This window comes from Physcomitrium patens, chromosome 1 (genome assembly GCF_059467195.1).
Source record: "Physcomitrium patens ecotype Gransden chromosome 1, ASM5946719v1, whole genome shotgun sequence".
Lineage (NCBI taxonomy): Eukaryota > Viridiplantae > Streptophyta > Bryopsida > Funariales > Funariaceae > Physcomitrium > Physcomitrium patens.
Window position 1 is genome coordinate 30550411 of NC_143410.1, and position 16777 is coordinate 30567187.

The following is a 16777-nucleotide window of genomic DNA, read 5'->3' on the forward strand; positions in this document are numbered from 1 at the left end:
AGGAAAGAAGAGGGACCTTGTGAAGATACTTGTAAAATCATGAACTTGTTGCAAGATCCCTAGGGTAATATTGTGTGTTGCATGAATTAGTGATAATTAGTAACTTTGTGTTGATACTACTTTGTCGTTCAGTTATTATTATAATTAACTCGCAGCCAAGCACACAACACAAAAGTCCAATTGCTTTCATAAATCTATCTATCATCAACAACCTTCTAATATACTTGCTAGTTAAAATTAGTGCTTCAATGAAATCAAAACTCTTCCAAACAGTGTAATAAAGAGGGTCAATTATGGAGTCATAGAAAACACAATAAGCATGAATGAAAAATAGCATTCACGTCAATTAACCATTTTCAGAAAAGGTTCCTAGGATGGGTGCAATTAGTATGAGAGGAGGTGCAATCGTCCTCCAAATTTAGCACCAACTTCATCATCTCTTCAAGGTAGAATTTTCTCTTTCTTCGTTGACGTTCAGTAAGACGAAGACATGGAACCTTGTGAAATGGCTCGGTCAATCTTCCCAACAGATCCTCGTCTTCAGCTAGAGCCTGAGATTAACTGCCCTCGCCATAATTTTTATAAACTGAATCATTAAATGTGGAAACAATTCAAAGTAACTACAGTTGAGTTGACAAGCCCCTCCCACAGAAAAGAAATAATGAAAATAAAGGTACATAAGAGAATCTGAATCATTTCTCAAGGAAGTGGGAGATAAAAGTCATTATTACAGAAGCTAGGAGATTGTAAGCGGGCTGAGACATGGAGCCTAGCAGTCCCACGACACCATTCTCGTACTGGGGACATGAACCTCGTACTCATTGAGTCGCAGTTCTGAATGCGCAGGAGCACAACTTCCACCGAGTGACTCCGCAGCATTAGAAGTGATGAAGCTAGAAATTGTATTGTTTGATGTGGTAAATTCCCCGTTGACCCGAAGAATGTCCTGAAATGGACCAGCTGCACCAACGCCAGAACTTGCAGGCGAAAAGCTAGCGCCATCCGTATGCATAATGCTTCTATACCCCACCAGATTCTCTTTCGAAACAGTTGTTGCCAAGTTTCGAGGAAAATTTCTGTTTTTACTTCTACATGTCGGCACTTTTGCCATGCGATTCCACTCTTGAAGATTACCGAATCGCACTCTAGATGACGATTCTAGTTCCTCTTCTGGAACTGTATTGTGATCCTGGATGAAGGATAAGTTAGGCCTTGAACCCAACGTCCATACTGATTCTTCAGGATATTGAACTTGATTGCTTCTTATCTGGAATGGCGCACTTGAGCTAGCAAACAACTCACCGAGAGCTCTATTACAATTGGACATTTCACTGCTTGCATCCTCTTTCGATGTTTTAAGGAGGGACGCCGATTGGACATCGGGACAGTCTGATGGTTCTAGAATGACGGACTGCGTGGCAATTTCCTGAAGTCTGAGCAGTGTTTGATCTGCAGGTATCGTCAGCTGGTTTGGAAAGGCGTAAGATCCCTCTGATATCCTTAAAGTTTCGTCCTGCAGGCTCTGTTCGCCGGACCAGCCTCGATTATATGCCGAGTGGTTCAAGTTCGAGTAAATAGTTGGGCTGGGAGAGCGTCCCGAGAAGGATTCCTCTTCCCCGCCCCTGCTGTAGTCGGAATTGTTGGCGCTCATCTCAAACTGATGTGCGTTAAGGTGATAGTGATTGGCTGTGCCAGCGTTTCCAGCTGATGGCTGTCGGTAATCTTGCATACCGATTTGGCTCGTGGAGAAAGGCTGAACCTCCAAAGGTCTTCCACACTCTCGCACTGCTTTGTTAAGTATAGTGTCACGAAAGCACCGTTGCGCCTCTTCCACTGCATCCTGGTATCAGTTCACACTTTCAGAATCCGGAATCATTAGCGACACTATATGTTCGTTAGGACTGAAAACTGAGTGAGATGAAGAGGGCTAGAAGTTACCGAATTTACAGCGGAGCCTGAGAGGGCCAAGGTTTCTGCAAGGTCGCGCAATAACTGGGCGATGGGCTTGTGGGTGACAGGATCTATACCCATGTCACAAAGCTTCTTCTTCAGTCGAGTGTTCCAGTGATTCTTGATATCGTTGTCAGTTCGCCCTGGCAGTTGCGCCGCTATCAATGACCATCTGCCAATTCATTATTCATTCATAGCTGCACATTTAGTAATCATCAAAGTTACGAAACTTGTCCATCAAAAGTTCATTACCCACTACACATTGGATTACAATGAAAACACATTTAGTACTCGCAAATTTAGCTCCACAGGAATCTTAGAAGTTTGATGCAGCAGCTGAAACCTGCTTCCATGTGAGGTGTGCAGTTTGACAATGAGATCCTCCTCTTCCTCAGAGAAGCTCCCATGTCGAATGTCTGGTCGCAGATAGTTAGTCCAACGTAGCCGACAGCTTTTCCCACACCGTTGTAACCCTGAGGACACCGTGGGCAAGGAGAGAGCAATCTAAGCGTGAGAAGTTAGACGTAAAGTGGGAAATAATTCAATTAAACAATGAAAATTTAATGAGGAGGTAATTAGTTTCGGACGCACCTGCTTTTTTTCCCACACTGCGCCAGTGCCCCGTGCCATACTTCTCCACATACTTGCGAAGCTTTTCGTCCTCATCCGCACCCCAGGCTCCTTTGCGAACATCGTTTATACCATTTGCCGACGGCTTCGACAGCCTTGTCATATTGACTAGTTTTTTCTATAAACTAATTGATAATAAAAACAGAGACGGCCTGCAGCAGAAGTAGGAGCCACGATGAAAGCATGTCAATCCAGCCAATACTTCGCCCGGTGGTTGTCATATAAGCACATCTCACTGACGCTGTGCAAAAATTCGATTTGAATGTGGTCAACATTTCATATTCAACGTATACTGTTGTGAGAACCAAACTATATAAGAACTAGCTGCACCTAATGCTGGAGCCATTTGGTTGTCTTGCTTCGAAACATCTGTGCACTACCATGATAACAAATCACCTGCAGCTTTATAAATAGACCAACCAGTCACTACTCACTCATTATTTCTTGAGCCAGAACTGGAGGATATAGAGGTGGCAGTACCACTAACAATGACCGTGGGAGTAACCACAGATGCAATTCAGAGAACAAAGGAGAGATGAATCAATCTGCCGACACGAAGAGAGGTTGGTGACTGATCAATAATTTAGACGAAGGACAAGATGGCGCACTTAAAAGAAGAATGTGACTGAAGAACATCGATGAGGACGTGGAGTTCGGGATTGAACCTAATAGTAGCAATTAAGAATCTCGAAAACTTTGTAATCAAGCATAATATGAGCAAGGAGGTATAATCTAGCACTGATAAGGCAGCTACTGTGGTCGGGTTGGCTGTAATGTTCGCTTGCAGAATTGGGCAATATACAGTGATCACATGGACATTACGGGCCAAAAGATCAAGAATAGTGACTGAAAGAAAGTAGGATCCCTAAACATGGCGGACCTGAGCTCATCTGGAACATTCACCTCAATGATGGGATGAATACCGGGGAAGAGAGGGGTGGAGGAAGTAGAGAAAAACACTGCAAGGACCACGGTGCAGTGAAAGGGTTTAAGATACATATAGCCGTGCCGTGTCTCTCACGATGCTGTCTGCAAGACGCCTTTTCAAAAACAAATAACTAGAGTGACACTATCATTGGTACAGGAGGCTCCGCCTGCCACCCTCTGCCGCCATTTGACTCTTGAATCGGACATGCCTATCGACGCTACGGAAACTTGCAGATTACTAACACCGCTATTCGAGAAGGTCCAGAGCTGTAGCAGGAGGAGGAGAGGCATCGTGGGAAGGGGGGGGGGGAGAAGGAGGGGTTGGTAATCGGTAGAAGTGCACTCTGATCGACCAGTCCGAGGTATGATTCGGAGCAGAAGCTGGGCAGCGGAATCCAGAGAAAGAGATGCCACGCAGCACGAGCAATCGAGACCAGAATCCCCCCCCCCCGCGATGACGACATCCCGGAAACAAAGACCAGCAAGCTGCATCAGCAGCAGCCCACCAAAACCAACCAATCGACGGCGTTGGTGGGCCCACATGCACTGCCGTGGCAGAGTTGTAGTGTTGGCTGCGCAGTCAAATGCTTGTGCTCGCACCCTCCCGTTTACCGACAGCCATCCCCCCCTCCCCCTTTATGCACCCTTGCCCCCAACTCCCAACCCCGTTCGTTCCCTTTAGCTGGGTGGGTCTCGCTCTGGCTGGCCCAGTCAGTCGTCCGCCGTGCCATCTCGTCCCGTCTCTGCTCGTGTTCAATCCCTGACACCCCCCTTTTTATGACACATGGATGGAAGTGGGTCAATGAAATTATCCACAGTCTCAAGACTTGTGCATGAGAAGGAATGTCGATTCATCCATTCTTCTTCTTCACATTCAATACTAGTCAGCATTATCTTCCACAGCTTTGACACTCACCTCATTGCAGCTTGGAGAGTAACATCCACCAAAAACAAAATGAATGAATGAATGAATGAACGAATAGAAGTAAGCACATGGGTTACCTTTCCTCCCCCACACAATTCAAAAACATTATCTGTTGGGACTTGTTTTATGGGAAACATGAATATCAGGAGATTGGTTTTTCAAAAATAGTTGTATGGAGTGGCATGACAGTAGTATGTTGTATTGAAGGAAGGCTCCACACAAACATCTGCTATAAGAATAGAGAAAAATAAATATCAATAAAATAAAACAAAAGGGGGGAGCGAGGGAGAAGAGCAAGGAATTTTTTTGTGAGACTCTCTGCCACTTGACATTTCTACTGCTCCTTCCTCTCTGTCGGCATTGCCCACCTGAAAGATAAAAAGAATTTATAATTGAGGAATGAAATTAGCAATCCCCAAATCACACAAACGTAAGTTTTTGGTCCTAATACTTAAGTACATCAGCAATCTTGTACTTTGTAATTAGAAACTGCAAGATAAATGAGTTGAGGGAACATGGAGCCTGGTTGCTGCTTACTATTGTTGTTGCTATTACATATATGTATATAATTACCTACACTTCCAATCTTTCTCAGCAGTCAAAGAAACCTAGATCCCTGAACCCTGGGCACTTTGATCTCCCCCTCCTGAAGGGATTTGTTAGGGTGCATGTGGATGGGAGGGTGGTGCATTTGGGTGCATAGATGGGGCACAATCGTACACTTGGGTTGCATGACCATATGGTAGAAACCAAGGAAGGGGGAAACTGGGTGGTAGCCTTCTGTTGTCTGTATTCCAGTGCCTCAGAATGCCGGCAGCACCCAGGCTCCTCCTCCCATGCACCACAATGGAACTCGGAAATCTGTGGGACATCCAAATCAAACTACCAATCAACCCAACCTAGTTCTATCTGGTCTCACCTATCATTCTTCTTGTGTCAGGCCCCACATTCAGCTTACAAGTGAAAGAAGACATGCAAACTTATTAAAAACATCACACTTGTAATACATTCCTGTTTAGAAATTTGCAAGGTTCAGAATCTACAACTTAGAAATCATTTTTTTTGTTATTTTGTATGTTTCTGTATGTGTGATATATATATATATATATATATATATATATACACACCCACATAATTAAATGTATTTGGTAGATAACTTGCCATACTTTGGTAGTATAAATTTTGGATACATAAGCAAACAAAAATAAGAAAACCAACTGTCCATATAAAAAAGTACCATTTAAGGTTGTTACCTGTAGTTGTTTGGTTTTATCATGGTTAACAACCTTGAATTGTACTTCTGTGAAAAATAAAAATAAAAATAAAAATCAGTTACCCATGTAAAAGAGAAGATTTAAGCCCACTTCACACTATGGCATTTGGTTGAGCAAATGTTAGACAATTCTATTTAATATTGGGCAAATGGCAAATGTAGAAACCTATTAAAATATACAAAAATGATCTCAGGTTTGTCCAATTGGTCAGCTCAATGTTCTAGCCCAATTTTTCCTTAACTGGACTACTTCTTAGCACCAAACTCATTGTAAAGTGATGCCTTATCTACACATTTGACCAAAACATTTATTGGCCATTGCATCTAGTGTGAAGGCCAAGTAGTCAATTTTTTCTCTGCACCAATCATATTGGTAGAATCCTTTGTTTACTCAACAATTGTCTATAGTGTGAAGTGGCTCTCAACCTAAAAATAAAAACCTTGGATTTAGATATTATATTATTCATTCAATCTGAAAATGATGTATATTATGTAGAGAAATACTTCTATTTTTTTTAATAATATACAATTAAAAAAAGTGAAAAAAAGATGAGAAAAAGCCCACATTGTGTAAAATTATAAGTTGGACTATTTTTTATAATTAGGCTAAATATGGCAATAAAAGTCATGAAACAAAAGTTTAACTATTTTTTGAAGCGAAGAAAATTAAGGATATGTCAATTTCTTTGTTCATACATTAAAAATAAATAAAATACTTAATTCTCAAGTTTAATTTTAAAACCAAAAAAATAAAAATAAAAATAAATACTATACTTTATTTGTTAACATAGTAGAAATTTTGAATTTTTTAAAATTATCTTTTAGAATTCAAGATTATTTTTAAATGAGTGAAAAAATAAATACAAATAAAACTTATAAATATTAAAAAAATATTTGCAAACATTTCCATATAACCACCATATTACACAAAATACTGAAACCAGTGGAGGAGCAAGTGTGTGGATTGTGCAAAGAGGAGCAGTGTTGAGGCTCATTTGTATTTAATCGAATAGAATACTTTTGGTGATCAAGAGAAGTTAACTTGCATCAAGAAGAAAGAGAAATGACTATTTAGAGGAATTGGTTAGAAAATATTTCTATTTTCACAAGAAAAGGAAGAAATGAAAAGATAAAGAATAAAGAAAATAAAATAATTGGGAAAAGAGGAGAATATCAAATTATATATATATATATATATATATATAGACGTGTGTGTGTGTATTTGTATTTGAAATGCTAGGATAATAATGGCTTTTTTATTATTATATATATATATATATATATATATATATTAAAAAAAAAAAACTCCATATTGTCCTAGGTTCACAGGTGTGGGTGCAGTATAGTTACCTTAGGTTTACCATAGATGGAAGAACATATATCTATTGTAAAGAGGTGTCTATGTCATTGCAAGCTAACTTATTTTTTTCTAAAATATGTTTTTTATTTTTATTTTTAAATTGAGGGTACAAAGTGGGAAGCTATCAATAAAACTATTACCTGATCTTTTCCTTCAATCATTGATAGCAATTTCACAATGACAAATGAGCCATGTTACAACATATTCTTTTTTTCCGCTTCGGTCTTGTCTCATACAATGGTCCAATTCAAGTTGAAGTTTGGTGAAAGAATTCCATTCAATAATGAGATATATATATGACTGTAATACTGAGGCATACAAAAAGCAGCATTATTCCTTTCTCTGTGATGCATTCACTCAACAAACAACTACCCCCACATGAGAAGTCATTAGGAACAAATATTTATTTGTGAACCCAGTGAAAGAAAATCCATGTGGCTGCTCTTGCCAACTGGATACCTTCCCATACTTTCCATCACACATTGATGCATTTCCACTGAGTCACTTTCAGTCTCCCTGTGCAATTCATACAGTGTGCTCACCTGAGGGTCTTCCATAAAAAATTAGTTATGTTGCATGCCTTATATAGTGTTTCTTTTGTTAATTAATATCATCTGTTACAGGGAAAAGTATTTATTATCAGAGATTATGATCTTCAGAGGCGGTGTGTTGAAGACATTATAGAAATCATTCATCTCATGGCCCTGTAATTTAAATTCCTTGATTCCACATTGGCAGCCACATGGTCTTGCTGACCATGCAATTTTGCTTTGCCCAATCACATAGAGCTAAGGGGCCTTGTCTTGGCCAATCATGTATAGCCATGTGGCTATTAAAAATTTAAAAATTAGAGGCTATTAATTATGCACCATAAAACAAAATTCATTCTCAATTTTTTAAATATAGTGAGGATTTTTAAATTTTGGAAGATTAATTATCAAGAGGAATACTGTATATTCAAGAGTAAGCTCCATTGTATCAAAAATAAATCTTCATCTATTTTCTAGAAGAGAGGGGGTTTAAGGGTGTCAGGACTTGTCGGAGTTTGGCAACAAATTTCATGAGTCCTATCCAATGAATGAATGGATGAGAAAAGATGGATGGGTGAATGTGGCAATATTATGGCAATCCCCCAAGGTCTGTAACTGAACTCCACAAAGTAGAAGTGGTAGGGATGAGTATCAATGCAATGGCAGCAGCAACAGAAGGGGAAGGAAGGAAGGGGGGAAGGAAGAAGAAGAGGAGGGGGGAGGTGGAGGAGGAAAGAGTGGGCGGGAAGGATTGGCTCTGGGTTGGAGGCACTGGATTTTGAAGGAGGAGGAGTGCATTATTATTCCTCTACCCTCTATCAGTCCCCCATGTGTGCCATGACCTACAGATATGCAGACAGCTACACCACCATTCCAAGGCATATATTGGTAGGGGAAGTAATGGTAATTGCAGTGTTTCTGGTGGTATCTCCTCCTCCACCACTCTGCTCTGATGCATCTCAGTGTAAGACTTTCATTCATTCACTCATACTTAGGTGTAAAGTAGTAGGCAGAAGGGTCCATGTCTGCCCTACTAACTAGCTCCTTTTTATCTTACACAAGAGAAGAGATTGCATGAATCTTATGGTGAAATTAAAGTGCCTTACACCCATGAATACACAATGTCACACTAAAACCAAAAATAAACTAAAAAATGGGCACAAAAGGAATTTAGGGAATGAAATTGAGGGACAGGTTCCCCCAACCACTACTCCACTCCATTCCATTCCAGGCTTCTTTGTGTGAGCAGGTGTGTGCTTTGGACTCCTGCAGTGTAGGCCAAAGAGTTGGTTACAGCAGTCCTTGGATGGGTGGATGGATGGATGGACAAACAATCAAACACCCCTGGCTGTTTTTCTGGATGAATGTGTGCATGTATGAATGAACGAGTGAGCAATGGTTGCTGACTGGATCAGATCAGAAGCTCCAGCCTTTTCTCCCATAGTTTGTCCTTCAATTGGTGGTCCTAACCTACAAGACTTCTTCTGCTTCTTTGCAATCTTTTTTAATAGCCCTGGTTGTTTTTTCTTTTAATACCAAACCTCCAATTTTGAAGAAAGCCAGTTGATGTTCTCTCCCTCTTTGAATTTGCTTAAAGGTCAACCAAGGCTTAAGCAGACTTGATAGGGTGAGATTGACAAAGTCTTTCTGTGGCAATACCTGCTAGTTGGCTTACAAGGTTGTTGATTTCTTGGAGGTGAATTTCAATTGACATCCCTTCTACTAGTCGTAGTGAGAAGAATTTTTCTTTCAAGGATAGTGGCAGTGAGTTGTTCTAGACATCATGCAGTTGGAGAATCAAGAACTGGTTGTAATCAGTTACAACCCATGCAACTGGTTTCCAATCAGTTTTTTCTTGACTCAGTTAGAATCAGTTAGAACCAGGTTAAATTGGTTCTAGAATTGGGTCTGATGAGGTTTGAGGTAAAATTGGTTAAGTGGGTTTAGACCCATTGCCAACCCTATGGGTGATGAAAATCCTAGCATTAAAACAATTGGTGGACAAACCATGCTAGTAAAAGATAAATGTATTACAACCATCTCAAATTCTACTCGAAAGAACAAACAAGTTACAATTATTTTTTACATTTTGGAAGTTAAAACCAACCTCTTTTTAGTTGGCAAGCTTGTAGACTTAGGTTATTTAATCTTCTTTAATTCAAAAAGATGCTACATCTATGCATGAGAAGACTCTAGCAAAATTTATCTTGAGGCAATACAAGCCAATTATAAATTATATAAAATTAAGAGAAACTCAACTCTCTTACATGCTGTAGAATCATCAATGCCTATTCTTCTAATAAAACAATTTGGAACCACCACAAAATGTAAGCCTCTTTAGATTTTTCATGATAAAATAAATTTATAGTACTGTCAAATTGGCCACATTGACTACTAGAGCCTTTATCATATAATAAATAGAGGTCTTATTGTTGACTCTCCAAAAATTTCTCTCATTAAGAAAATCTAATAATCATGCATGATAGGAAAAATTCACAAAGAAAGCTACCTCAAGAAATAAAGCACCATTATCACACAATCTTCACAACTAATCCATTCTGACTTTTGTAAATATATGCATGTCAAATCCAAACAAGGAGTAAGTACATCTTCATCTTTGTTAATGATTGCACCAAAAAAATTGCCTCTATTTTTTTAAATCATAAATACTCAAAAATTTTAATTTTTTTTTAAACAATGGTGAAAAAAAATAATAAGAAAATTAAATGTTTGTGTAATAATAAGGGCGGAGAATATACATTGATTGCCTTTGCATCTTAATGTAGACTCAAACGCATCCATTGACAAATGACTACCAACTACTGACCTATGCAAAATACAAAATGGACTTGGAGAGCGTAAAAAGTGCACACTTCATGAAGGAATCCAAAGTATCATGACTAATATCAATGTGTCCAAGCATCTTTAGGAAGATGTTGTCAAAATTATTAATTATATTTAGAACCATAGTTCAAAAAGATACTAAAATTTATCACACTTAAAGAAGTATTTACAAATATTAAATCCAATCTTAAATATCTCAAAGTATTTAAATGCATAGCCTATTATCTATATATATATATATATATATATATTTATTCCAATAATTACCTAAATGATTAAGTAGAAATAGGTAAAAATAGATAAATTAAATAATATCTTGTACAAAAGCTTATTAAAAGCTTTATAGATACAACTTTGATTTTATACATATTTATAATTGATTGGTGGATAGAAACTTAGTCAACAAGATAGCCATGGATCACATTTATTAGTAACTTGTGGAACAAACTAACTATTTGGTGTATATATAAAAAACTTGTTTTATAAGTTAAAACATGTGTGTTGCAATTTGAACACATGTCAAAGGTCCTATAAAACATTACTATATAGCTTCTGATTAGATAGTATATACAGAGGCAATAGTGAAGCCTTCTTCATTCTTGCCAATGACTTTTTAATCTTTAGTCTTATTTCAAGATTTTCTAGTCTACTTGTCTTTGGCAATAGCTATTTTGGTTCAATATATTATCATCTTTGTGTGATTTTTTAGACTTTTTAAGTGCCATAAGAGTATATTGAGATTTCTTTCTTTGAGATTTATATCCTTTATATTTTCATATATTAATAAAAAAAAATAAAAAATAAAAAATCCTAAAACTATAACCACTATATTTATTGAAAATGATGATAATAGCCACACGTATTGTCACAAGCATATATATATTTATTCTAATATTTACATATATGATAAAATAGAAATAGGTAAAAATAAATTTATTTTATAATATTTTTTAGAAATGCTTCTTAAAATTTTCATTAATACTGCTTTGACTTTATATATATTTATAGTTGATTGGTAGATTAAAAACTTGATTAACAAGTTAATCACATGTTGGTATCTTGTGAAACAAGCTAATTATGTAGTGCATATATGGAAATCTTATCTTATAAGTTAAGATACGTGTCTTACAAAGTCAACATGTTTTGAAGGTCCTATATGATACAGCTATATAGCTCCTAATTAAGAGTATATATGGACATAAGAGTGAAGCCTTCTTCACTCTTGCCAATGCCTTTCTAGTCCTTAGTCTTGTTTTAAGACTTTCTAGTCTTCTTATCTTTGACAATAGCCATTCTAATTTAATACTATATCATCTTTGAGTGATTATTTAGTCTTTTCAAATTTTACAAGAGTGTATTGATATTTCACTTCTTTGAGGTTTATACCTTTGACACTTTGATAAAAGTGCTAACTTATTATTTTTTTTTTTGTTAGAGAAGTGAGTGAATTATTCTAATTCTATTTTTGTATTTTGAAGGTTGGAGATTATTCACTTTTAAACAAACTATTTAGTTTTCTAACGTTAATTTTTTTCCTTAAAGAGAGTGGATTAACTTTCTTTGTAGAAATTTTCATTTTATATTAGAGGTTGCGAATTATCCTCTTCTAATTTGACTTATGGATTTGTTAAGTTATCTAAAATAAATAAAAAAATCATAGATACTTGTTGGAAGTGAGAATAGATTTGCAACTATTACAAATCCTTTCAAACTTATAAATACTCTTAGAGTGGAAATTTCATGCATCACTAGCACCAACTATGGAAATACTAATCCCATGTCTACGGAAGAAGTTCAAAATCTATAGCAAAAAGTTGTATAATTGAAAGAAGTAAGTAGATTAACCTCACCACCAAATCCATGAAGTTTTATTTTTAGAAATACAACAAAGATACAAATTAGTATGCCCAATAAGTTTGATGGAACAAGATCAAAATTTTAAAGATTTTTGCAACAAATTAAGCTCTATTTAAAGTTGCATCCCTTCCAATATCCTGATGGATTTATTCAAGTTGGTTTCATAGGCACACTTTTATCTGGAAGTACTCTATCTTGATTTATATCATTAATAGAAAAAGATTCATGACTCCTTCATGATTTGAATTCATTTTTAGAATTATTTATAGCTACATTTGGAGATAGTAATCAAAAAGGAGTAGTAGAGACTAATTTCTTATCTTTACAACAAAGATCACAGACAATTATCATATATGCTGCTGAATTCTAAAACCTTGCTTGCGATGTGGATTGGAATAAAAAAGTTCTTATCAATCAATTTCAATATGAATTGAAAGCTAATGCCAAAGATTTATTATTGATAATATCAAAAGCAAAATCTTTGAAATAATTTATTGCTCAAGCCATTGCATGCAACAATTGTTTTTTTGAAAGGTATTAAGAAGAAAGACTTAATTGGAGAAGAATAAGCTAAGTAATGACAACAACTTCTCAATTTTTAGAAACTTATTTATCAAAGCCAAAACTAATGCAAATCAATACTATACATTTTTAACTCTTCACTAAGCAATATAAGATTTGATGTCATTAAGAAGATTTATGCTTATATTGTGGAAAAGCTAAGTACATTGCTCAATATTATCCAAAGAAGCAATACAATTACAAAATAAAAATTTTAATTGCCAAAGAAGACAATGTGTAAAAAAACAACTTTCTCTAATTACAATAAGATCCGTGCAATTGAAATCATATGCAATACCTAATAAAGGTCCTATTCTTTCTTTAGATCCTTCATCTTTTTTTTAAAATAGATATATATTTAGGACCTAAAAATTATAAAGTCTTTGTATTATTAGATTCAAGAGAAGAGCCTATTTTATAGACAAAAACTTTGTTAAGAAATAAGAAATACCTTTAATCAAAGAAACTAAACTTGTACATGCAGAAGTCATAGATAGTCATTTTTTTTATCTTTTAGAAAAGTTACTCATGAAATTATTCTTTTAGATGTAGTAATTAAATTTTATAATAGTATAATAATATTTAATGGAATAAGATCTCTTTCAAATCAAATTATTTTGAAATTATTGTGGTTAGAGAAATATAACCTTTAGATAGATTGGATTTTTTGTAATCTTAACTTTTCTTATAGTTAAATCTAAAATTTTGATAGTGAAATAGAAATAGATAAGCCTAATATATCCAAACTATTATTGATAGATACAAGAAAAATCATGTATGTGGTAAAAAAAAATGTCATCTTTTGCTATATATGCCACATCCATTTTTGATGGTAAAAAGATGTCAAATGATATTCTTAGCCAATATCAAGATTTCTAGAATTTTTTTGAAAAGAAAACTACAAATATTCTTCTACATCATTGATCCTATAATTGTTTAATTGATTTGCAAGAAAAAGCTCAACCACCATTTAGAGTAATCTATAGCTTATTGCAAAATGAGTTGGCTACACTAAAAGAATACATTGAGAAAAACTTGGCTAGTAACTTTATATGCCATTCAAAATCTCCAACACAAACAAATATCTTATATGTAAAAAAAAAAAGTTGAATCTCTATGGATGTTCATAGATTATTGAAAAGTTAACAAGATTGTCATCGAAAAATAAATATCCTCTACTTTTGATTTTAGATATTTTGATCAACTCAATCAAAAAAAGATCTATACAAAAATATATCTAAGAGGAGTATACAACCTAGTTTGCATCAAAGAAAGAAATGAATAGAAGACTACTTTTTGAAGTAAGTATGGACATTTTGAATATAATGTCATGCCTTTTGGACTCATCAATGAACCAATTACTTTTCAATATCTCATGAATAATATTTTTTTGTGAATTTCTTAATGATTTTGTTATCTATTATTTACATGACATTCTAATCTACTTTAAGAATATAAAAGAATATAAACTTCATGTTTATTGTGTATTACAAAAACTTAAAGTTTTAGAAGTATACATCAAGATGAAAAAGTGTATATTCTACACTATCAAGTTGACTTCTTAAGATGCATCATTTCCAACAAATGACTAATGATGGATTTGAAGAAGATCTAGACTATCATGGATTGGAAGATTTCAAAAACAATTAGAGATATACAGTGTTTTTTGGAATTTACAAATTATTACAAGATCTTTATGAAAAAAAAATTTCAAGTTGTGACTCATCTTATATGTCTAACATATAAAGATAAATTTGAGTAAAGCAAAGAAGTTGAAGTATCATTTGAAGCTTTAAAGACAATATTTATTTTTGTACCAATTTTGTATTGTCTCAATTTTTTCAAAATATTCTTTATGAAAATAAATGCATTAGACTTTGATATAGGTATTGTTTTGTCACAAATAGGAATAGATAACAAGCTCCATCTAGTAAATTTTTATTCCAAGATTTTTTTTGTAGCCAAGATTAATTATAAGATCCACAACAAAAAACTACTTACAATTGTGGATTCATTTCAAGAATGGTATCATTATCTAAATAATATTTTTAATCCAATCATCGTATATACAAATTACAAGAACCTTAAGTACCTCATGTTGAGATATATTTTGAATCATTTTTAAATGTATTGGAACATATTATTATAAAGATTTGATTTTAAAATCACTTATCTACTTGAAAAATAATAAGGTTTGTCAGATGTCCTTTTTAGACGTTCTTAACTTGCATCAAAAGAAAGAAATACATATTTTAATCAAAAAAGAATAATTTACTTGAAGTTGGAGAATTTTTATTTTTGATCAATAATATCAATATTGATTGTTGATTTAGCTTTTATAAAGAAAATTTAATTAAATACGTCTTTTGATTCTCTTCTTTATAATATCAAAAATCATACTTTTAAGTTTCATAATACTTCTAAGTTTGAATTTAAGAATATTTTATTTTATTTTTAGAGATGATTATATATTCTAGAAGGTGAAGCATGATTACATATTCTTCAAGCTTATCATAACTTTGTAGCAACTAGATATTTTAGATACAAATAGATTTTAAAACTAAAATCTAAAGATTTTTAGTGGCCTTAAATGTGGAAGGTAGTCTAGGTCTTTTACAATCATATGATACTTGTTTAAGATCCAAAACTCATTATCATCAACCTTATGGACTTTTTTAGCCATTACCTATTTCAAAACAATCATGGTCTTCTATTTCTATGGATTTCATCTTAGGTCATTTAGTCTTAGATTTCTATGATTCTATATTTGTGATAGTAGATTTTTTTACCAAGATGGCATATTTTTTATTATGTACAAAATCTATTACAAGTAAAAAAATGGCTAAGCTTTTTCTCATCAATATCTATCACTATCATGGATTGTTTGATGATATTATATCAAATAAGAGGACTCAATTTGTATCAAAATTTATGAGATTTTTTTTTTAAGATTTTAAAGGTGGATGTAAAGCTCTCTTTGGCTTTTTATCCTCAAAATAATGGACAAATAGAAGAAATGAATCAAGTTTTGAAGCAGTATTTGATATGTACTATCAGCTATTATTAAGATGATTAGATAAGTCTTTTGCCATTGGCAGAATTTGTATATATTAATTTGGTACATTCTTTTATTCAACAAACACCTTTCTTTGTGAATTATGATTGTCATCCATGACTTGATACTTTTGATTTTTTAAAAGTTAATAATCATCTGATAAAAGATTTTAAAAATTATTTTTTATTAAAGCTACATGCAACAATGAGAGTATAATTAAAAGAAACTTAAGAATGATAAAAAATTAAAACAAATGTTTATTGCAAAAAACAACCATAATTCATTGTGAGTAACAAAGTATGGTTACTTTATCATAATATCAAAATTCCTTGTCTTTATGACAAATTGGACTCTCTTAAGCTTAGATTTTTTTATTTTATTTGTAAATAAGTGAAATCTATTGCTTATTGATTACATCTATCAGAATCTATAAAGATCCATCTTGTATTCTATGTGTCTCTTCTTAAACCATATAAAATAATGAATATCTCAGAAAGAAGACAAATGTTATTTTTTTCTATTAAAGTAGATAATAATCAAGAGTTTGAGGTAGGAGAAACCTTAGATTTAAGGCAACCATCAAATAGGTTGGAATATCTTATTCATTAGCACAATTTTGTGATGTAAAACGACTATATAGTAAAAATATAATCAAAAATTAATTTTTAATTAATATCTAATTATTTTTATTTAATAATAATTTAAGATATTTAAACATGGTTTTTATAAAAGCTTTTTAATTTATTTTCTTATCTTAATAGTTAATAGATTAAAGGTTGGTTAGTAATTTTTACCTTTTAGGCTGTAGAGACTCTTTTATTACCTTAGAAGAATCATAAATTGATAATATTAGATTAAAAGAGAT

General features: G+C 33.8%; 1 protein-coding gene across 1 annotated transcript; it reads right to left on the reverse strand.

Moving 5' to 3' along the window:
* Positions 1 to 275: 275 nt before the first annotated feature.
* On the reverse strand, positions 276 to 3911 carry LOC112281153 (uncharacterized). The gene is made up of 4 exons (XM_024517373.3): positions 2542 to 3911; positions 2294 to 2423; positions 1939 to 2122; positions 276 to 1840 (listed from the first exon to the last, which is right to left on the reverse strand). Exons 1-4 carry the CDS (start codon positions 2681 to 2683, stop codon positions 770 to 772), a joined length of 1527 nt encoding a protein of 508 aa, XP_024373141.1. The 5' UTR covers positions 2684 to 3911; the 3' UTR covers positions 276 to 769.
* Positions 3912 to 16777: the final 12866 nt, after the last annotated feature.